Source organism: Bos grunniens, chromosome 24 (genome assembly GCF_055505025.1).
Source record: "Bos grunniens cultivar Pamir isolate PY7600 chromosome 24, Bosgru_T2T1.0, whole genome shotgun sequence".
Lineage (NCBI taxonomy): Eukaryota > Metazoa > Chordata > Mammalia > Artiodactyla > Bovidae > Bos > Bos grunniens.
The window spans coordinates 62,837,563-62,861,382 of record NC_141188.1 but is presented as its reverse complement, the minus strand read 5'-3'; the positions used below and the strand labels follow the sequence as shown (position 1 = coordinate 62,861,382).

The window sequence follows — 23,820 nt, the reverse complement described above, 5'->3', positions numbered from 1 at the left end:
TAACCCAGTCTGCCCCAGAGACTCAAACCAGAGATGCAGCTCTTGCATTCTTGAAAAACGAGGGCAGCGTGCCTTCTGGAACGCTTCTCACTTCAGCCCCTGTGGGTCGCTTGCTTTTCTCTCACAGGAGAGAAGCAGGACGCCTGCCCTTCCCAGTCGCCTCGGCCCGTTACTCCAGAGCACTCCGGGGCCAGAGCCGCATTGAACACGGCCTGCCGTCCTCTCAAGACCCGCGGAGGCTGCCTACGTCCCCCAAGACAGCCCTGCTTTTCAAAACAAAGCTGGCCCTGGACAGGCCTGTGCATTCGGCCAAGGGCGTTTCTGCCCAAACGCCTTTAGTTCTCACTTGCAGGCTCGGCTTCCTCTGCCTCCCTGGGTAGAAGGGTCCTCCTTCAGAGGCTCAACTCGGGTCCTGAGGTTTTCACACTGTGTGACTAGAAATATTCCAGCTCATACAGGCAGCCCTGTCCATTTGGGACTGTACAGCCTAGGTAACATGGGGGACTGGCGGAGGGCCACGAGGCAACAGTCAGTGCAGCAGTTCCCGACCCCAGGGGTCGCAGGACGGCCTCATCTGAACAAGCTCCTCATGTGACACATCTGAACACGGACGCAGCGTCTCCTGGACCACTGTACGCACACCCTCAGACACATGCCGTCAGATGCACCTGGAACCTGGGAGACTCAGAGACTGCTTACCGACGCCTCAGAATGCAACGCGTATACAAGTGTCCCTTTAGAATTAAATCCTCAGAAATGAACAAGAGTGATTACTATCTACTGGACAGTTCCAGCTCTATTTACCTTCTCTGCGAGCCACGACCTTACAAGACCCAGAGTTCAGTTTTATCTCAAAGACTCCTAAAACCCAAATGCATCTACTTATTTTTTTTTCTACCAATTCAGCGTAGATCCCCCAAGAGAACAAGTAGACTCCCATTACAGAACTGCGCCCAGATTTTGCCTAGCTAGCCTCAGGAAAGAAAACAAGGTTACAACAGGACACAGAATTCTCCGCAGGGGAAGAAACCGCATCCTATATTCATAACAATAAGAAAACAAGACTAGAGCTCCTGCTAGGCTGTGCGCTGTCTTTTCATATGAATGCAAAAGCAAGAACAATTCTTTAAAGGATCTTGAAATGCTGTTCTCTTTGTCAGGGCAATGACACAGCACCAGCCATTACAAAGGAGCAATCCCGTTTCCTCACAATAGCATTATTTCTCAATAACTGTTTCAGTAGGAATTCATTGTAACCTACATTAAGTACAGAGAATAAATTTTTCAGTGAGGAAAACAGAAGGAAAAGAATAAAGGAAATGTTCTCTGTTTCGATCAGGGTGATGGTTGTGGGGTATAAATGTACATAAAAGCTCACAGAGCAGTATGCTTAAGAGCTGTACACATTTATTATCAGAAGTCACATCTGGATAAAAAGATTTCTTTTAAAAAAGAGGATCAATAAAAAAAATGCAAATCCAAGATCAAGGGTAGTATTTAAAATTCTTTAAATTTTCTCTCTTTCATTAAACAAATATTTACTGAACATCTTAAAAAGGCTCCTACACCGCTGGTGGGAACATGAACCAGGGCAGCCACTATGGAGCAGAATGGAGGTTCCCTAAAAACTAGAGACAGAGTGACCATGCAGTCCAGCTTCTGGGCATAGAATGGAAGTTCCCTAAAAAACTAGAGACAGAGTGACCATGCAGTCCAGCTTCTGGGCACAGAATGGAGGTTCCCTGAAAACTAAAGACAGAGTGACCATGCAGTCCAGCTTCTGGGCATACATTTGCAGAAAACTCTAGTTCAAAAAGATACACACATCCCAGCTCACAGCAGCACTATTTAACAACAGTCAAGACAGGGAAGGGCTTCCCTGGGGGCTCAGTGGGAAAGAACCCACCTGCCCATGCAGGAGACACGGGTTTGAACCCTGGTCTGGGAAGATTCTCTGGAGAAGGAAATGGGAACCCACTCTAGTATTCTTGCTGGGAAATCCCATGGACAGAGGAGCCTGGTGAGCTACAGTCCATGGGGTCACAGAGAATCGGACAGAACTCAGTGATCAAACAATAAGTGACGGAAACGACCTAAGCATTTGTAATCTGTGAGTGGGGCTAGACAAGCAAGCAAGAAATTAAACATAGTGTGTGTGTGATAAGTACGATGGCAGGGTGAGCCCTGGGGGCTTGGGGACCGTTATCTAATTCAGTTCAGGAGAGCCAGAGTTCTTCAATTGCTATTTCACCCACAAAATCAAAGCAAAAAAACCACACATCCTGAAATATTTTTTAAAGCAAAAAGATCCATCATGATGTCTTTCTCTTAGGGAAGCACAAAACTAAATTTAACTTTTGTCTTTATCATGAGGCATAGTAAAAGTCAGATCCTTCATCTTGTTGCTGAAGTTATGGCCACTCACTAAAACAAATATCCGCAGAGACCAGCACAGTTCAGGCCACCAGGCTGTGGGGCGTTTCGGTTTCATGCATAAGGGCTCTGAAGCAAACAAGATGTTCCAAAGTAATTTAACATGCACAGCTACTTACAGCTTTCCTGAAAGAGAGTTCTGCCCGTGGTAACTCCTCACAGAAAAGAGTTTTCACTTAATGTTTAAACTAACTTCCTCCTCGGATCAAAACAACGTCTTTTAATACTTAGTGAACAAGTAATTTAGAAAAACTCGGTCCAAAAAGAAAATAGTTCAAATGTGAGGGGAAACTGTGGTAAAGATGAGAACAATTTAAAAAAAAGAGAAAGTAAAAACTCTGGAAAATATCTCTGTTGCCCAAAGTCCTAAATATGTGGAGACAAGAAGGGAGACTCCTGAGATGATTCCTTTAAGTGCGAGTGACCTGCAGGGTTTTGACCAGGGGGCAAACTTCTCATCCTGCTATCACACCCCGCCCCCAGCACAGCCTTGTTTACGCACGGATCACCGTACTTAAGGAATCAAAATTAAGGAAGATTCTCTAAGATATTCCTGCCTCTATCTCCACAAAATGGTGAGGGAAGTGGCTGGCAATACCATTTTCTTCACAAATGCAGACAGATAGTCATAAGGAGTGGATAGCCATTCCCTTATCCAGGGGATCTTCCCAACCCAGGGATCAAAACAGGGTCTCCTGCCTTGCAGGTGGATTCTTTTCCGTCTGAGCCACCAGGGAAGCCTCAGATAGTCACAAATTTCACTTGAGATGGCCTGAGATCACCTAAGACAAGGCTGGGCTTCCCTGGTGGCTCAGATGCTAAAGAATCTGCCTGCAATGCAGGAGACCCAGGTTCGACCCAGGAAGATCCCCTGGAGAAGGCAATGGCAACCCACTCCAGTATTCTTGCCTAGAAAATTCCACGGATAGAGGAGCCTGGTGGGCTGCAGTTCATGGGGTCGCAAAGCGTTGGACATGACTGAGTGACTAACACAGCTGAGACAAGCCTGCTAACAAAGAGGCATTTCACAAGTCAGTGAACAAGCAGAGCAAACCCGCGGCTTTACCTGTCGGCCTTCATCAGGAGGCTGGGCGGCAGCTCCAGGAGCTGGTTGTGTTGCACATCCAAGACCTCCACGGAGGTCCTTTCCAGACTCTCAGGAAGCCTGGCCATCCGGTTGTGTCCTGCCAGCAGTTTCCGGAGACTACTGTTGCAAAACAGGCTGTGTGAACAGGGGCAGAGAGAGAAGGCGGCTTACTGAGGGCTCACCTGGGGTGAAGGCTTAAAAACGAACACAGCAGGAGAAGACTGAAAATCACCTCGCCAAGAAACCTAAATGCGCCAGAGCAATTGCAAATTCATTTTAAGATAAGCTCAAAGTTTGAGCTGTTCATATTTCAATGCTTTCCATACTTCAAAAAAAAAGAGGGTGGGAAAAACTATGAAAAGGACTATTTAACAAAGCAGCTCTACTCTGTGAAAAGGAAAAATGAGCTTCACGAAGATGCTGAAGGCAGCGGCCTCATCTTGTCAGCCTCACGAGGAGACTGGGAGGCCACCCGCTCCCACTCAAGGTCTGCGCCCAGGGCCGCCCAGAGCACAGGCCGCTTCTGCCCACAAAAGACTCTGAAGAAACACAGCTGAGCAATTTTCACCTACAGGACCAACATTCAATGAGGGTGCTTTTGTCCAAATAAACTTTTACCAATGCCCACTGAAAAAACGCTACATTTTCCTCAGCTGCATTTCACAGTAATTATTCGTTCCTTTCTTTACTTCCTTGAATCTGATTACTTTTATTTTCTCATTGATTTCATCCTGGACCAAAGCAGACTCCCTTCTAAAGAGAACAGAAGGGCTCACTGCAGCATTTTCTTCTGAGCCTTAAACGAGCTGTTGGGAAGCGTGACAGTTTCTTCAATGGGTTATCAAAACTGCAATAAATGATGAGTTTGTGTTCATCAAAGCGAAATCTGCTTTATGATCACTCGAGATAGCAACAGTTGTAGAGAATAAAGCGCGTCCTGCATTAAACACAGAAGCCTGGGGACTTGGGGAAGCGAGGCTGTGATTCACGTCGGGTCACTTGAAGCGAGAGCTCACTCACACCGACGTCGAAGAACGAGACTTCCTCAGCTGCCTCCTGCTTTCCATCATCTTGACCTCACTCACTCAAACGTTCTTACAGTCACTCTAATTTACAGCCATAACTTTATTCACTTTATCAAAATGAGAATCTTTGCTCACAAAGATGCTACCAACCTGTCATTTGGTGACACCGGGGGCCACCATTAAGGACACGCCTGCCTCTGCAGGTTTAGAGGCTGGAGGACAAGACAAGGCGTCCAGGATGGTCTTCGGAGTTGCCGCAGGGCCGGCCTCTGGGACGCTCACTCTACCGGCAACTCTGGATTTGGTCCACAGAGGACAGGGTTATCTGTCTCTCTCACACACACAGACACACATATACATACACACTTTACCCTTAAATAGAAGGATAGCTGAAGGAAGGTAACACAATCTTTCTCTTCATTTTCCATGTAAGAAAATAGATTTGTCGACTACAGAATAAATGTGCATGCTAATGGCAGAATCTGTTTGATTCTTTTGGATGAAGAGTCAATAGCTTCTTTTCTTTTCAATCCATCTCTGGTTCTAAACATTAATCTCTGTTTTGTCAAACCCTTTCACACACATCACTTAGACAAACAAAGCTTGAATGCAGTCAGTTTCTAATGAATCGCGGTCTTGGCCTGGATATTAGATCAACGACAGGGCTGATACAAAGTTTGCAACTAAACACCACTATTAAATGAGCAAGCAATATGTACTGTTACTGTCCCCTGTGTTAAACACACACAAAAGCACACGCTGCTTACAGTTTACAGCAATAGAGCATCTGGATTTGCTTTGAATAAGCATTTGTTTAGATCCCCCAAATCCTGTACTAGTGCAGAGCAAATCAAAGATTAATTAAGTCAGGCAAACTGGGTAAGAGATCAGTTATCCTGTATCCACATGACTGCTGGTGTATTTACATGTTTGTCACAGTCTGCGGTGACATAGGGGCCTCAAACCCCAACAGGCTGCGCGTCTCAATCAGGGAGGCCAGAGGGGGGCAGAGAGAAGCAGATGGAAAGACAACAGGAAAAGACTTGTTTTTAACAAATTACTTTTCCTCGTCAGTAGTCACCTTTTGTCATTTTTGCTATCTTCTAAAAGGGTCTCTCTCTCCACGTCCCACACACACACACACACACACACACACACACACACACACACACACACACTGCCATCCAAAGTCCTTTTGATAATGGTGACGGGCTCTGCGCTGGTTCACCTAAGCTCACTGAGCATAAAACTCAGCATTTTCAAATGGACTCAACTTCCAGGTATAATATAAGGCTGAGAAACAAAGTAAAAGTAACAGCTTTCCAGGAATTAAAAATGGAAATTTAGTTTTTAAATTAAATTCTTCTCAGATTTCTTCTATGAGAAGACAGACACGTTGAGACAACAGACAGAAAGTAAAGATTCTTAAAGGACTAAGATTACCGAGGTGAACCAGCCGTATCATCTGCGCAGTCTCTGGACATTTCTTTGGCTTATTTGAGAAAGGATTAAGATTACCGAGGTGAACCAGCCGTATCATCTGCGGAGTCTCTGGACATTTCTTTGGCTTATTTGAGAAGCCCCACCGAGCGTCAGCCTCCACACAGCTTTGCCACGTCTGGCTAGCAGTCAAAGCTTCAGTCAACCTGTCACTACATGACGAAATACTACTCCTTAACGGTCCCACGAGAGGTAAGAGATGCGAAATAAGGTTTGAAAGGAAACTCTTTCAGGGGTTCATAACAACAAATTAAACACTGAACCAGCAATTTTTTCCATTGTTCATCTTATTTGAGATTCTCTAACTTAATCTGTGCTTAATACTCACCGTGCAGGAAGTTCACATATTTGATTATGGCCAATATCCAAAACTTCTAGCTTTCGGCTTTCACAGACCCACTCAGGTACGTTTTCTAAACAGTTCCTAAATGTAAGAATATACAGTTTCTTCTTTGGTTGGAATGTGGCTCAAAACATGGTTCACAAGTCAAAATAATTACATACAACAAATAAAACTTCAAAGGAAATACTCAATTACAGTGAATATAAATCAAGAAGATATGTGCAGTCACTTTAACCTGAAGCAGGATGTGATAAGGAATAAGAAATGAAGAAAAAGCAGGCAAGAACACAGTAACGTCATTTGTATTATCTCCAAAGTCTAAAAAAGTCTGGTTTCCAGAGTTATTGTCCCAAAATGTCTATAAACCCATGTAAGTTTAGGGAGAAGATGTCTTCCATTGGAAAACCAATAAACACATATTTACACACCTGCAGTTAAAGAGTCAAATGGCATAATAGCTTTGTTTTCCAATCTGCATTTTTACCGTTAATATGAAGTTTCCCCAGGGCCTCAGAAGGCACCCTGAGACCACTGCCACCGACAAGGCAAGAAACGGTGGCGATGAAAACGCACGCCGACCCTGAGACTCGGGCTCAGCGACGTGGAAACAGCAACGGTGGCGATGAAAACGCACACCGACCCTGAGACTCGGGCTCAGCGACGTGGAAACAGCAACGGTGGCGATGAAAACGCACACCGACCCTGAGACTCGGGCTCAGCGACGTGGAAACAGCAACGGTGGCGATGAAAACGCACACCGACCCTGAGACTCGGGCTCAGCGATGTGGAAACAGCAACGGTGGCGATGAAAACGCACACCGACCCTGAGACTCAGGCTCAGTGGCCGAAACAGCCACTTACGCACTGGACAGCAGCCACGAGTCCTGGAACAAGAAACTAAACCAATGGTAATGTTAACTGTTAAATGATTGACCACTTTTTTGATAAATCTATTACTGCATTTGAATGTCTCCTTAGTCATGGATGGTTAGCTTTTTATCTTCTTTTTAAAATATGTGAAATGACTAGGCACAAAAAAATCTAAAACAGTATGTAAACATTCTTTAAAAACAGATGAACAAGTCTGTGAAAAGTATGAGGCTTGGAACAAGGATTTTAGTAGAATAAAATTTTTTGCTATTATATCAACTTCTCAATTAAAATATAGAAAACAAGGCATTATTTTTCGTTTAGTGTTTGTATAGGTACATATTGCTCTGGCTTTGAAGGTCTACCGACTGACACACTGAATTACTTTATTGTGTAGCAGTCGAGGAGGGCGTGGCAGCCCACTCCAGGGTTCTCGCCTGGAGAACTCCATGAATGGAGGAGCCTGGCAGACCACAGTCCATGGGGTTGCAGAGTCGGACACGACTGAGTGACTAAGCGCACACTCTCTCTTTCTCACACACACACACACGCGCGCGCGCGCGCGTCTACCTCTAAAACATCTCATTAAGGTAGGCAAGTGAAAGTACCCTTCAGCATAAGCAAACACTAAATAACAAAACTACTCTAAGTGATAAAAGAGCCAGGAACTTTGACCCTGAGGCACTCTAAGAACCTAGTAAACACCATAACGAGTAAGAGCTCAGTTCCTTTGGAAAACATACTCACAGAGAGGAGGGCGAAATACCCAGAGCTATGTGAGGGGTCAGACGCAGAGGGTTTTCTAAGAGAAAAAGTCCTACAGTTTGGGAGGTGGATTAGGCAGAGCATGTTACAGAACAGGCTCTGAACATGAGAATTTTTCTTATTAAAAAAAAAAAAAAAAAAGGTGAACAGCATTTAAGGACAGAATTCAGAGACTAGCACAACACAAGTTTCCGATTCAGTTTCACTTGAGGGCTTCAATGGGAACCAATTAGCAATTACATCTTTTAAATAAAAGAAAACTAGGTTCACTCTACGGCTAATTCCCTAGAGTAAATCTATGCAAGACATTTCCATGCACCCGTACGTGCAGACCCCAGTCCTGCGCTCGTGTTTCAGCGCTGGAGATAACACTGCTCAAGGCTGATAACATAAAAAGAACTTGAGTAGCGTCAGACTCACAAGTTCATTAAACAGAAAACTGACATGAATTTACTAGGAAGTGTATGAAGAATCACGCATAAAGGATTTTATAAATTCAAAGCTGTAATTGCAATCATTCCCACATCAGCTAAATTCTGACATGTTCTTACATAGTATGATTGAGGATGTTATTAAAATACCTAGGTTTGTGCTTTTATGACTAAATTCTGCATCTGGCAAATTACACAGCAGCTATACCAGATTATGCACTGAAATGAGTTACCTGTCACACTGAGAGGCCACATACTCCTATGTACTGTGGTCATTCAGCAAAGTTTGGATTATTATGTTTGGAATTACGTTAAAAGTGAGTTTCAATTTAGTGTGTGGAGATTATGAAAGTCTAATTTGCTCCAATACATGCTTCAGGCCTTCAGGAAAAAGTCTACTACAATATTTGTGGAAACCCAAGTAGATATGACACACGGCAGTAGTGAATTTGCATACAAGGTGAGGAGGTGAGCTTGTGCACTTGTGAGCTAAGAAGAGTGAGCAGGCTGTGCGGAAACCCCACTCTGGCAGTGCCAGTCACCACTGTTTAAGGGCTCCAAGTAGGAGAGTTGGGGCTTCCCTGGGGGCGCAGTGGTAAAGAACCTGCCTGCCAAAGCAGGAGACACGGGTTCAAGCCCCGGGGCGGGAAGATCCCTGGAGAAGGAAATGGCCACCCACTCCAGTATTCTTGCCTGGGGAATCCCACGGGCAGAGAGAAGAGCCTGGTGGGCTACAGTCCATGGGGGTCACAGAGTTGGGCATGACTTAGCCACTAAACAGCAGGAGCAGCAGTAAGTAGATATGTACAAAAAGGGGGGGAAAATAAAAGAGACAGAGCACAAAATATATTTTTAATGAACTTAACATCATTTCAGGGAAAAACATGAAAATACAGCTGATACAATTACAGAAGTACTGGGCCTTCCAGCCATACAACCCTCAACTGACTCATCTTTCAAGTGCAAACCCGGTGTTCACATCGGTGTCCACGTGACACTACGACTCCTGTGCTGCAACTTACACAGACTGACAGCCCCACGCATTTTCGGAGGGTAAGTATTCAACACTACTGGATATTAATTTGCATTGTTTATCTTTAAGATATAGAAAAAATTCTTTTTTCAAAATTAATTTTTATTGGAGCATAGTTGTTTTAAGATATAGAAGCAGGGCTTCCCTGGTGGCTCAGACAGTAAAGAAGCTGCCTGCAAAGCTGAAGACCTGATCCCTGGGTCAGGAAGATCCCCAGGAGAAGGGAATGGCCATCCCTGGAGAATCCCCATGACAGAGGAGCCTGGTGGGCTACAGTCCGTGGGGCTGCAGGAGTCGGAGGCACCTGGGCGACTCACACAGCTGTAGCTGTTCCACAACGTGCTGTGGGCTTTACAGGGTCTTTCCATTGTGCAGCAAGGTGAATCAGCTATTTGTATACACGTATCCCCTCTGTTTTGGATTTCCTTCCTATGAAGGTCACCACAGAGCGCTGAGTAGAGTTCCCTGTGCTATACAGGAGGTTCTCATTAGTTACCTATTTTATATAAAAAGTTCTTATGCTCAGGTTTAGACAGAATTATCTAGATAATTTTCACACAGACCCTAGAGTGCTCCAGGAATTGGCTTCTTACCTTGAGACATCCATGTAGGACAGATAATTCGGAACTGGGCAAACGTCAAGCTGGACAAGCTCTAGGAAGCAGGAAAAAAACAAAACCAAACACATCACCATTCAAGTGACACAGAGACTCTTTTCATGTGTAGAATCATTCCTGTGCTTCATTCTCCATTGTTTGTTTAGGCTGGGAAGCACAATATATCCATTTGTTTCTAAACCACAGGGAAGTACACAGACCTTCTAATTCAGTCACAAGGTCTTAGTCAGACACTGAAATAAATCACTCACTCTGCTTTCCTACCTCTCCCCATCTACTCGCTGTGACACTCCTCTTTTATACAGCCTACATTTTATCTGGAAGATTAACTGTATGAATATCATTGCTTTTTTTAAACATTCAGGGTTCCTTGCATATAATCAAATGCGTCCTGGCTTGTGCCTTTTTCACTCTGTGCTATTCACTGGAATAGCACTCCTGAGGATCAGAAAGGACTCCCTCTACTGAAATCTGGAAGCCTTCCTCAAAACTGTATGCAAAGTGACACCAAGGGCTCTGCTTCTCAGATGCAGTAGTCTCGAGATGCCCTTCTGCTTTCTCTAAACACTTACCAAGTGTTTCAGAGGCTCAGCTTCTCTTGGCTTCCTAATCTGGCCCCAGCTAACTGTGATGGTTCTGGAAGTCTACTTTTGGCACCAGGTCTCTTCTCTGGTTACCTTACTTCCATCGTTTCAGGTACCACCTCTGAGCAGACGTCCTACATCGACATCTGTAGTCCCAACTGCAAATCCCTACTAACTCACAGGAAACCACTGCAATGACCTGGATTGGTGGAAAGGTGGATTACCCCACTCTTGTCCCATCTGGGTGCTCTGGACTCTGCTTTCACGTTAATAGTCTTACAGCTTCATTTTCATTACTTGCCTCTTCCACTAAAAATTTCCACTGGATCTCTACAGCTTACTGTATCAGCTTCAAAGTTTCACCATCTGACTCCAAGCCATGCATCCCATAAGTACATCTTAACACTTCCCAGCAGGAACCTATGAGAGCAGAATTCCCTTCTGCTCATCTACCAAATGAACCACATTCAGATTCTTTCCTCTTCAACACCTATTTCATGTCTCCAGACTAGCCAAATCCTATAACCCTTTGGTGACTTGCAGTTATCTGAGGTTTGGTTTATTTCTCCACTGAAATGACAGTAAATTCATTAAAACCAAAAAAAGAAAAAGGAAAGAAAGAACTCCTCTCCTTTAGTACTCCTGCGCTACACGACACAGAAGACAAGTGCTTGGTAAACGTCTGTTCAGCGTGCAGCAGTAAATACTCGCCTCCATGCAGCTGTCTGACGGGAAGGGATAGAAATCTTCACTCCACCAAACATGTGCCCATATGACCTTTTCTTTTTTAGAACTGCCATGATCTCCGAAGTCTAAGGAGGCAACCTTATTAAATGAATAACGCTCTTGGTTTGGGATGGCCCTGTGGTATATAATGTAGGTTTCTCTTGCGGTGAGGTCCTCTGTTGGTGGAGCAGGAAATCTGAGGCCTTGTATGGCATCCATAATAGATCTACCTTCCACTTTCACTCTCCAGATTCACTATCTTCACAAGTGGCCCAATAAACAGTTCACTTCCCATCGCCCGCCCCCACCCCCACATCTGCTCTTCAAGCCGAAGAGCCAATCACCAGTGGGAATAACTTATTTAAATGTCACAATATGAGAAAAACAAGTCAGGAACTATAAGCCCTTCCTTTTGATTGCTTTAAATACCAAACAGCACTCTTTCATGATTTCCACCTTAGCAAAAGTTGGCTCCTATTTTACTAAACGAGGAAAGAAGAGTCAAAGCCAGGAGGAAGATGGTGCGCTGAATGAATCTGGGAACCAAGTAAGGAGCTCTGATGTGGGCTCCGTCACGTACCGTTAGAAGAGGCATAGAGAGCTTTGAGGAAGCAGCCACAGGCGTTTAACGTCACCAGCTGATTCCTTTCACAGTGTAAAACTTCAAGGTTGGTGAAAACCACAGCATCCAGACCCTCAAGCTTGTTGTCTCGCAGATCGAGCTGAGTGACGTGAGGGAGAAAGTCCACTCCGTCCGCTATTAGGTTCCTAATTACGTTCAGTCTTGAGAGGAAAAGGACATAAACAGAAACTGCAGTCAAAGGCAGTGCTGTCAACACAAGCCACCCCTGATGTGAGCACCAGGAAGGCCTCGAGCCTCACTGCCCATGCTCCCTGACCTCTCTACTCTCGGTGTCTGCTCTCCCTTCACTAGCTAGGTCCCCTGGCTACTTCCAGCTACAACTCCATGAGGTCTTAACTTTGAAACTATATTCTGAAATGCAATTTAGACCATTAATAGACTGGAAGAGAAGCATGCATATTGATTTTTATCTTAATTCATTTCAAGGGGGGAAAATCATTTAAACATTTATTTCTAAGAATCTGGTTGAAAGAATACAAGAAACAAAACCCAGGAAACCCTGCTAAGCACACGCAGCTACACTGGGTATTGAAGGAAGGAGAGGGGATAAGTGAGCAGGTAGATGAGCAGCCATAAAGGACAAGCTAACAGGTGAGCTTGGGGAAAAAAAAAAAAAAAAGAATGGGGACCACCTATGCACCAGAAACATGTGTGTGAGCCTATCTGAATTTCCATAGCTGGTTCCAGACCAAGGATTAATTACCAAAACCATCTCCATCTTTAAAATACTGCTTGAAAAAGCAAAGCGCAGGACATACTGATATTTGGCATGTAGGACTCACTGTGAACTCACAGAACAAAGGATCGCGATGGGGCCCAACGCGTTCAGGGCGCAAGGAAAACCTGGCAGAGCCTGGGTCATAAACACTGGTGAGCTCACGGACTAACGCTGCCATGGACAAGGCGCCAGGGAGATAAGCTAGTGGTAAGGGGACTAGGAATCAATGCAAAAACACATCTAGCTTCAAAGTGGAGAAAAACAGATGAACTCTACAGTCCTAGTTTGCTAGGCTACGCCCAGCTCCTGTACAAACAAACAGCAGAACCTCCTACTTCTCCTTACAAAGCCAACAGAGTGCTGAGATCATGCACTTGGTTACAAGAGCACTAATATGAGAGAAGGAACTTAGAAAAAAGTCAAGTATTCTCTGCAGTGGTTTCCAGCCCTTGGAAAAAATAAAATGAGAGTAACTAATTTTTTTAAATTTAAAAAATAAATCTAAAAAAAATAAAATGAGAGAACTGAACTAAACTTCTAATAGCAGTATCATAAAGCCATTGGAACACAAGGATGAAGGACAAGACAGCAAGAGCTAGGATTTGTCAAGCCACAAGGACAGCATGTGGCTTCTTCAAATGTCCCCGAGATTTAAAATTATTTTTTTTGCTCCTTCTCTTTTCTGTTCCAGGTTGTAAGATTAAAAAACTGGCTTCAACTCAGTGATTGGCCTATCTCCAAATGCTCACTAGATTACTAGAATATGTACACAGAACCACTTTAGTGTAGTCACTCAGTCGTGTCCAACTCTTTGTGACCCCATGGACTGCAACACACAGGCCTCCCTGTCCATCACCAACTCCCAGAGCTCACTCAAACTCATGTCCATCGAGTCAGTGATGCCATCCAACCATCTCATCCTCTGTCGTCCCCTTCTCCATCTGCCTTCAATCTTTCCCAGCATCAGGGTCTTTTCCAATAAGTCAGTTCTTTCATCTAAACCCAAATCTCCTTTTGGATACAAGAGACGACAGGAACTGAAAACTGTCCTGTGTTCTCCCGAGTCTATGCTTTAAATCACCTTCATGATGCACTAATCTCAGCCCACCCCCAACCCTGCACTGTATTAACACCAACACAAATACACGGCTGACTTAATGAGACAAAATAAAATTTACAATGACAGGGAGGTCATTGCCACTATTCACTTTAAATTGTCAAGTCTTATCAGGATGCAAATATCAAAAGGTTTCAGGCTCACATAATAATATGACTACTTCAGATGAGCTTTCAAAGAAGCAAAATGTTGTGAAAACTCCTTTCTAATAATCTCCTCAGTTAACAGAGGCATCTTATTTATTTCATCAATACTCATTGAGCATTTATTGTGTGTAGGTCCGCAGTGAGAAAATGTTCTAGTTCCAGTCTGCTGATGAACACTTTACACATATGACCTTGAGCCATCACCTAAGCCTCCAGGAAGTCTCATTCTAACCTGGACACTGGGGCTGACACCTTCCTTGTCCCACACAGCGCTGAGCAATGAGGGGGACGCATGTGCCAGTATTATGCACATGAGAGGGGCCACGGAGACGGGACAACCACGACCCCAGGCTGTGTGTCAGTAAGAGACGAATAAGATAAGGGGCATGCCGACAGATTTGGTAATTCAAACCACACATGCTTTAAAATATGAAGCCAAGAGGATCCAAGTCTGTGATCAGTGTCATGGTGGTGGTTTAGTCGATAAGTCATGTCCAACTCTTTCGTGACCCCATGGACTGTAGCCCACCAGGCTCTTCTGTCCATGGGATTTCCCAGGCAGAAATACTGCAGTGGGTTGTCATTTCTTTCTCCAGGGGACCTTCCCCACCCAGGGATCAAACCCGTGTCTCCTGTGTCTCCTGCATTGGCAGGCAGATTCTTTACTGATGGAGCTACCAGGGAAGACTGACCAATGTCATAAATGATGTATAAAACATACAGAATGGTCAAAAAAAGATGCTATGGGAGAGGAAGGATCTCATCTGAACCCCAAGAGCAGTCAGAGTTCATTGGACATAAATGGGAGAAGCAAGGAGTCCATGAGGAGGAGCTGAATGGCCTTCAGACTCTCGGGCTGAGGTTCACGTGTGTGCGCAGGGGCCCCTCAGGAGCGCACACCGAGTGAGAGGAGTGAGAACACGGACACGAGCTGGGCAGGTCCTCACCATTTATCAAGCACTGGGCCTGCTGTGCGCCAACACTGCGGGTTCACGGACACACGCTTCCCTGGCAGCTCAGACGGCAAAGAGTCTGCCTGCTGTGCAGGAGGCCCAGGTCCGACCCCTGCGTCTGGAAAATGTCCTGCAGAAGGGCATGGCAACCTCCTCCAGTCTTCCTGCCTGGAGAATCCCATGGACAGAGGAGCCTGGTGGGCTACAGTCCATGGGGTGGCAAAGACTTGGACACAGCTGAGCGACTAACCCCTTTTCACTACAGAGACTAAGGCTGTATAAATGAGAGTAGTGCTCCTCTAGTTACCTAGGAGGAAGGACCTATTTTCCAAACCTCTGATCGCTCACAAAAGGACAGGCACACACTAGGACACAGCGCACCACACATGCGGCTCGCCACGTTGAGTTCGCCAACACCCAACCTAATCTGCTCCCTTTACGAGGTGCGTCTGCTTACGTGGGTCTACGTGAATATTGTGGCAATGGTGAATGTTTCCAAGATATTAAGTATCAATTACTATATGTATCTCTTTGTTTAAAACAAGTTGCAAACAGTTGGTTTGCTAGCACATGCTGGAGGACTGCACTCTGGACAGAACCAGACTTAGAGCCCCATCCTCAAGGGATGCACAGGCTAGGGGCCTGAAACCAGAAATGAGAGCCTAAGTATCTTGAGTTAGAGAACTAAGGTTCTGAGTGAGCCTATGAGAGGCTGTACAATGGTAGCAGACAGCGCAGAGAGGAGGCAAGAGCAGCAGTGAGAAGAAAAAGTAAGGGCCAGAGAGTGAGACTGGTGCCCAAGACGAACTGACAGCATCTGGGAGGCACACTAGAAAACACAGTCACAAATCTTGTGTCTGGATAACCAGTGGAGCTGGAAAACTCAGCAGGGGCCACAGGACTGGAAAAGGTCACTTTTCATTCCAATCCCAAAGAAAGGCAATGCCAAAGAATGCTCCCACTACCGCACAACTGCACTCATCTCAGACACTAGCAAAATAGTGTCTTGAAATTCTCCAAGCCAGGCTTCAACAATGAGTGGAGAATTCCCAGATGTTCAAGCTGGATTTAGAAAAGGCAGAGGAACCAAAGATCAAATTGAAAACATCTGCTGGATTATAGAAAAAGCAAGAGAGTTCCAGAAAAACATCTACTTCTGCTTCATTGACTATGCTAAAGACTTTGACTCTGTGGATCACAACAAACTGGAAAATTCTGAAAGAGATGGGAATACCAGACCACCTTACCTGCCTCTCGAGAAATCTGTATGCAGGTCAGGAAGCAACAGTTAGAACTGGACATAGAACAACAGACTGGTTCCAAATTGGGAAGGGAGTACCTCAAGGCTGTATATTGTCACCTTGCTTATTTAACTTATATGCAAAGTACATCATGTGAAATGCCAGGCTGGATGAAGTGAAAGCTGGAATCAAGATTGCTGGGAGAAATATCAGTAACTTCAGATATGTAGACGACACCACCCTTATGGCAGAAAGTGAAGAAGAATTAAAGAGTCTCTTGATGAAAGTGAAAGTTCAGTTCAGTTGCTCAGTTGTGTCCAACTCTTTGCGACCCCGTGGACTGCAGCACACTAGGCCTCCCTGTCCATCACCAACTCCCAGAATTTACCCAAACTCATGTCCATTGAGTCGGTGATGCCATCCAACTGTCTCATCCTCTGTTGTCCCCTTCTCCTCCTGCCTTCAACCTTTCCCAATATCAGGGTCTTTTCAAATGAGTCAGCTCTTCACATCAGGTGGCCAAAGTATTGGAGTTTCTGCTTCAACATCAGTCCTTCCAGTGAACACCCAGGACTGATCTCCTTTAGGATGGACTGGTTGGATCTCCTTGCAGTTCAAGGGACTCTCAAGAGTCTTCTCCACCTGCTGCTAAGTCACTTCAGTCGTGTCCAACTCTGTGTGACCCCACAGATGGCAGTTCACCAGGCTCCCCCATCCCCGGGATTCTCCAGGCAAGAACACTGGAGTAGGTTGCCATTTCCTTCTCCAATGCACGAAAGTGAAAAATGAAAGTGAAGTCGCTCAGCCGTGTCTGACCCTCAGCGACCCCATGGACTGCAGCCTTCCATGCTCCTCCGTCCATGGGATTTTCCAGGCAAGAGTACTGGAGTGGGGTGCCATTGCCTTCTCCATCTTCTCCAACACCACAGTTCAAAAGCATCAGTTCTTCGGTGCTCAGCTTTGTTTATAGTCCAATTCTCACATCCATACATGACTATTGGAAAAACCATAGCCTTGACCAGACGGACCTTTGTGGACAAAGCAGTGAAAGTGAAAGAGGAGGGTGAAGAAGCTGGCTTAAAACTCAACATTGAAAAAATGAAGATCATGGCATCCAGTCCCACTATTTCAAGGGATACAGATGGGGAAACAATGGAAACAGTGAGAGACTTTACTTTCTTGGGCTCTAAAATCACTGTAGGTGGTGACCATGGCCATGAAATTAAAAGATGTTTGCTCCTTGGAAGAAAAACTATGACAAAACTAGACAGCATATTAAAAAGCAGATATTACTTTGCTGACAAACGTTTGTCTAGTCAAAGCTATGGCTTTTCCAGTAGTCATGTATGGATGTGAGCGCTGGATAAAGAAAGCTGAGCGCCAAAGAATTGATAATTTTGAACTGTGGTGTTGGAGAATTTTCTTGAGCGTCTCTTAGACTACAAGATCAGACCAGTCAATCCTAAAGGAAATCAGTCCTATAGGACTGATACTAAAGCTGAAACTCCAATACTTTGGCCACCTGATTCGAAGAGCTGACTCATTAGAAAAGATCCTGATGCTGGGAAAGATTGAGGGCAGGAGGAGAAGGGGACAACAGAGGATGAGATGGTTGGATGGCATCACCGACTCGATACACATGAGTTTGAGTAAGCTCCAGGAGTTGGTGATGGACAGGGAAGCCTGGTGTGCTGCAGTCCATGGAGTTGCACAGAGTCGGACACGACTGAGTGACTGAACTGAACCAATGAAGTGGTGCTATCGGCAAAAATAGGGATCCATGGGAAAGAACTTGCTGAATAAAGAAAGTAGTCATTTATAGTGATGTGGATGAACCTAGACTTTGTCATACAGAGTGAAGTCAGAAAAACAAACATTGTATATTAACTTATATATATGGAATCTAGAAAAATGGTACTAATGAATCTATTTGCAGGGCAGGAACAGAGACACAGATGTATAAACAGACTTGCGGACACAGAGACGGGAAGTAGAAGGTGGGATAAACTAAGAGCAGCACTGACATGAGCACTGCCACGTGTAAAATGCGCAGCTAGTAACCGCCGCACGCAGCTGGGAGACTGCTGCGCGCAGCTAGTAACCGCCGCGCGTAGCTGGGAGACTGCTGTACGCAGCTGGGAGACTGCTGTACGCAACTAGTAACCGCCGCGCGTAGCTGGGAGACTGCTGTACGCAGCTAGTAACCGCCGCACGCAGCTGGGAGACAGCCGTGCGCAGCTGGGAGACTGCTGCAAGCAGCTAGTAACCGCCGTGCACAGCTGGGAGACTGCTGATAGCCCAGGGAGCTCTGCGCAGTGCTCTGTGATGGCCTGGGGGTAGGGTGGGGCAGGGGGCGGTGGGAAGGAGGCTGAAGAGGGAGGGAACACACGCATACATACAGCTGATTCGCAGCAGAAACTAACACAACATCGTAAAGCAATTATACTCCAATTTAAAAATACATTAAAAAAAATTAAACTCTGTTTCACATGTAATTTGGTTAAGTGTGTCAAAAGATGAAAGCAAGGCAAAATTATCCTGCTGGCAGCTGAAGTGGAATTGATCCTAAGACGAGAAAGAAGGGTTCGAGCAAGATGAAGAGTGTTTACCATGGAGACGGTAGGTAACGATGGGGTCCGGTGAGCACAGGCGACCAACCCTCAAGGCAGAGAACAGAGAGAGGAGTGATCAAGGAGAGAAACATAACATCCAGAGTTTGGAGAAGAGTCGAGAATATTCACTACACCATAGAAAAAACAGTATCAGTCTTAAATACGTCAATGTGAGAAAAAGAGTAAGATTAAAAGAAAACTGATTACTTTTAACTTGATGTACTGTTTCCACCTGAAGGATCAGAAATGCAATCACTAGAATCAGCCCTCGGCTCACAGGGACTGAGTGAGATCCCTCTTAAGTCACCCCACTGGCTTCAACATAAAATATTAAGGTAGAATCACAAGCAAATCTGACCAGACTTCTATCTTCTCAGCTCAGCAGTCTGGAGGGAAGCAGTTACTCACGATCATTCAACATTTACAGTGTATGAAAGTCTATTCTGATTTCTAAATATCCTGTAACTGATCTCATATTTTTAAAAAGACCCAATTTGAACTAGAAATCTGAAGAATTTACAAAACTCTTAATAAGAACAGCTGCTTCCAAACAGATTGATCTGGTTTGGAAGCTAATTCATATCAAGGAAAATGATGTCTTCTCTAACATGAGGTAACTTACAAATCCTCTCTCATGCTTGTTACCAGAGAGCAATATGACCATTGTTACATCTCTGGGTGGCTTCTGATTTAAAAAGAGCTCAAATTCTTGAATACGAAGGTTTTCTAAACCCAACTGTGTGTGTGCCGTGGGTGCTCAGTCACTGCAGTCGTGTCTGACTCTTGGTGACCCCGTGGACTGCAGCCCGCCACGCTCCCCTGTCCATGGAATTTCCCAGGGAAGAATACTGGAGTGGGTTGCCATTTCTTCCTCCAGGGGATCTTTTCAACCCAGGGATCGAACCCACATCTCCTGCCTCTCCTGCACTGAAGGCAGATTCTTTTGCCACTGAGCCACCACTCAGAGGCAAATAAGGTTAACAAATTCAGAAAGAAAGTTAAGAATACAATGTGTTCAGCTCCCTATCCTGTCACCCTTCAAAAAGTTCTCAAAGTCAGATAAATTGTTACCATTTGGTCTCCCTGAACTAAGAATTGTATGTCTGCAAATTGCTAACACATCCCCAGGTGTGACAGCCTTTACTCTTTCAGTCTGAGGAAAGATAAAGCAAACCACTTCTCTGTGGGACTGGAATGAATGGGTTCCCTGGGCCACACTGGAAGAATGGAGATGAAAGTGGAGCAAAAGGCAATGCTGCTACTTTGTACTGATGAACTCTGACAGGCTTGAGGGAAGGTCTGGTGGAAAGTAGGCAGAAAAATAAGGAAAGAAAGTCCAAAGAGGGGAAAAGATGCCAAGAATGACAGCAGAGAAGGGTTCATGAGCAGAAGAGTTCTCACCAGGTAATGAGAACAACATGGAACGTTTGCTGAGGGAGAGGCATTTACTCTCTTCCTTCCCAAACTCTATGAATTACGTTGTTATTAACTGTAATCTAGAGATGAGAATACAGCTGCACAGAAATATTAAATATCTCACCTAAGATTTAACGTGCTCACCACTCCCTGGCTAATGGGGAAGTCTGTTGTTCAGTCACTAAATTGTGTCCAACTCTCTGCGACCCCATGGACTGCAGCGTGCCGGGCCTCCCTGTCTATCACCATCTCCCAGAGTTTGCTCAAATTCCTGTCCATTGAGTCAATGAGGCATCTGACCATCTCATCCTCTGTCACCCCCTTCTCCTCTTGCCCTCAATCTTTCCCAGCATCAGGGTCTTTTTCCAATGAATCAGCTCTTCACATCAGGTGGCCAAAGTTATTGGAGCTTTAGCTCCAATGGGGAAGTTACTTTCATTGAAAAATATCAAATTGGGCAAGTTAATATTAAGCCTTAAACCCAATATGCTGCTTTGCAGGAACTTAAAGCCCATCCACATGTAAAGTACATACAAAAATACATCTATGATGTAAGCGAGGATGTGTGGGTGTTTTCAGTTGGAGTTTAGTGTGATCAGAATTCAAAATGCAGGTTCCCCCAAAAAAAAAAATGCAGGTCCCCTGCTCTTGCAAAGGGGTGAGAGGGGAGGTTCTAGCCAAACTCAGGCCTAACAAAAGATGATGAGGGTTACATTTTTATAAAGAACAGTAAACTAAGGCAAGAGCCATCTGGATGGAGAGAGAGGAAATTAAACAAATTTAATAACAAATTTAATGAATATATTATATTAAGGAAGCCAAGGAAGGGGAAAAAAAAAAGAAAGGAGAGGAGCTCAATGATATCAAGTGCCTCAAGCCACAGAAAGGGAGGGATAAGGGAGAGCAAAATCCACCTGGCTCTCAGGAACATGATTTTCATTCACCATAAATAGCTTTCTCTGACTTGATGGCGCTACTAATTAAAACTGGGCTCAAACCTGCAAAATCAACTAAGACCTTTGAGATAGATGGTCACTCATTGATGAGGGGGAAAAAAAACTATAAGAAGTTTCAGGGTTCCCTCTGGCAGAAAACAGAAAAGTGGGTCCTAATTGCAACTAACCGGCTTGCTTGTCTAGACAGAAGAATGCCACCATAAGGGCTACGACCAACGTCCCAGACACAAGCCAACCGCTCAAACGTGCCACCAGAAGGGCTACAACCGACATCCCAGACACAAGCCAACCGCTCACACGGGACAGAGTTCTTTAAAGTGGTTACCTTAGATCCACATGCTTAATGTGAGGCATTTTTCTTAACGCCTGTAGCCGAAGCGTCCCCACGCAGTTCCCAGACATACAGAGCTTCTCCACAGCTGTCAGCTTCTGCAGCACCTCTGGAAGGTCAGTGAATTCATTGAAAGAAAGACCAAGATAACTAAGCTGATGCATGTTCTCCAACTCAGCAGGAAGGGTCTGGAGAAAGTTTCCATCCAACAAAAATGTCTGTAAGCTAGCAAAGAAAATGTAAGAGTTATAAAGAGAATGTATATACTTTACATCTTTATTATTAACATTCGAGTTGTGTAAGTATAGATCCTCTTACCAGAAAAAGGAAATATATTGCACTGTCCTTTGCAAAATGCTAAGGGCAGGGCCTGAGGTGATAATACACCAGAGAGAAAAGATCAGAGACAAGCATCTTAATCTTTTATTGAAAACTAAAATTATGACCAATTCTCTGAACCTGGATAGGCATAAATGGGAATACCACAAGCTGACTGCAATGTGAATCAGCCTAAATACTCATCTTTCATTGTTATTTAAAACAATTAACTTCTAAGTCTGACTTTTAAACATATGAGAAGATTCTGTACTTTTCTCCTAAAAGAAATGCAAATACTGAGATATCACTTTTCACCTGTACATCCATCCTTCTCTCTGTATAAATGGAAAGGAAAATGTATCCCATAGTATTTTCCTAATATTGGTAATAAAGATTTTTAGATAGTAGGATTAGGGAGCTTCTAAAACATTTATTGTTGTATTTGCTATAGTATTTCATAGTATTTATATTCCTGGTAAAGAACCTGCCTGCAATGCGGGAGACCCAAGTTAGATCCCTGGGTTGGGAAGGTCCCCTGGAGGAGGAAATGGCAACCACTCCAGTATTCTTGCCTGGAGAATCCCGTGGACAGAGGAGCCTGGTGGCTGCAGTCCATGGGTTGCAAAGAGGTGGACATGACTGAGCAACTAACACTTTCAGTTTCCTAATGAGCATGTGTAAGATTTTAAGTAGTTTCACTTAATAAAACTGGAAGCAAATATGTAAAAAAAACCAGAAACCAAAAAACTAACTTCTAAGTCTTAGAATTCAACGTTAACTCAGGAAATGAGAAAATAACCTCTCCTCCTATATTTAGACACATTCATCTGTAGGGATCACAGGTTCTAAACGAGGATATTTTAATTTTTTACAAGATTCTCAAAGAAGCTACAAAATGAACTCTACACAAGAGCATGATCTCTCGATTTGGGGCAGAGCTGTCTACGACCAGCACAGCAGGCTGACTAGCCTCCTGTGTGATGGCCCCAGTGCAGCGTCCTGGGCGGGGCCTCGGGGGGCCTGCAGGGAGGCTGGAGGACCTACTTGTGCATCGCTCCCACGGCGGCCGGGACGGCTCGGAGGGCATTGCACGACATGTTGAGCTCAGCCAGGGTTGGAATATTGCAGACCGCTAGTGGGAAGTCCCCTAAATGGTTGTTGGAAAGGTTAAGACTCTTCAACTTGGTGAACCTATCACAAAAACAAAACAAAGACCAATGTCACAGATGCGTAACAGCACATGACTTCAGCACAGCCTCAGAGATAATCTAGTCCGACTCTAATTCAGCGGAGCAGAGCCCTCACAGGGCGAGCCAAAAGCAGAGCTGGCAGTGCATCTTCAGATTCTAAGGCTGGTGCTCCACCTAAAAGATAAGGGTTCTATTTAAAACAAGCGTCACTCTAAAACAAGGTTGAGTATCTGAGGAGGTGAGTTTGCTGGAGTGAGACTTTCAGCTTCACCTTGGCTGGCTTAATTAACACCTGTGTGAGTAACAGAGAAGAAGGAAAAGTTCTTTAGGATTTCTCAGACAAGTCAAAAACCCAAACCTGAAATAATAAAAAGCCTCCTAATCTATCGAAACCACACTCTCTCTGGGGTACCCAGTTCTGCAGCTCCAGCTGAAGAACCGGCCGCCATCCTCGTCTCAGTCCCACGCTCGATCCTGCAGGCCACACAGCCTCCTGGAGGAGCTCCGCTCACCCCACTCTAACCACACTTTCCTCACTGCCTCTTCCTGCTGCTGTTGTTGAGTCGCTCAGTCATGTCTGACTCTTTGGGACCCCGTGGACTGTAGCCCACCAGGCTCCTCTGTCCATGGGATTCCCCAGGGAAGAACACTGGGGTGGGTTGTCATTTCCTTCTCCAGGGGATCTTCCCCATCCAAGGATCAAAACCATGTCTCCTGTGTTGCAGGCGGTTTCTTCACCATTAGCCACCTGGCAAGTCCACAGCT

At 44.9% G+C, this 23,820-nt stretch overlaps 1 protein-coding gene across 3 annotated transcripts in view; it reads right to left on the bottom strand.

The window, feature by feature from the left end:
- The window catches only part of PHLPP1 (PH domain and leucine rich repeat protein phosphatase 1), a 222,532-nt gene that overhangs the window by 40,321 nt on the left and 158,391 nt on the right, over nt 1–23,820 (bottom strand). Inside the window, exons 5-10 of one of the 3 annotated variants that reach the window (XM_086373714.1) lie at nt 22,910–23,056; nt 21,542–21,772; nt 11,995–12,197; nt 10,081–10,141; nt 6,374–6,469; nt 3,500–3,655 (exon numbers count right to left, since the gene is read on the bottom strand). In XM_086373714.1, coding sequence (XP_086229840.1) covers nt 3,500–3,655; nt 6,374–6,469; nt 10,081–10,141; nt 11,995–12,197; nt 21,542–21,772; nt 22,910–23,056 — 894 coding nt within the window. The remainder of the gene's footprint in view (nt 1–3,499; nt 3,656–6,373; nt 6,470–10,080; nt 10,142–11,994; nt 12,198–21,541; nt 21,773–22,909; nt 23,057–23,820) is intronic. The other 2 variants (XM_086373715.1, XM_086373716.1) reach the window with 2 other exon arrangements.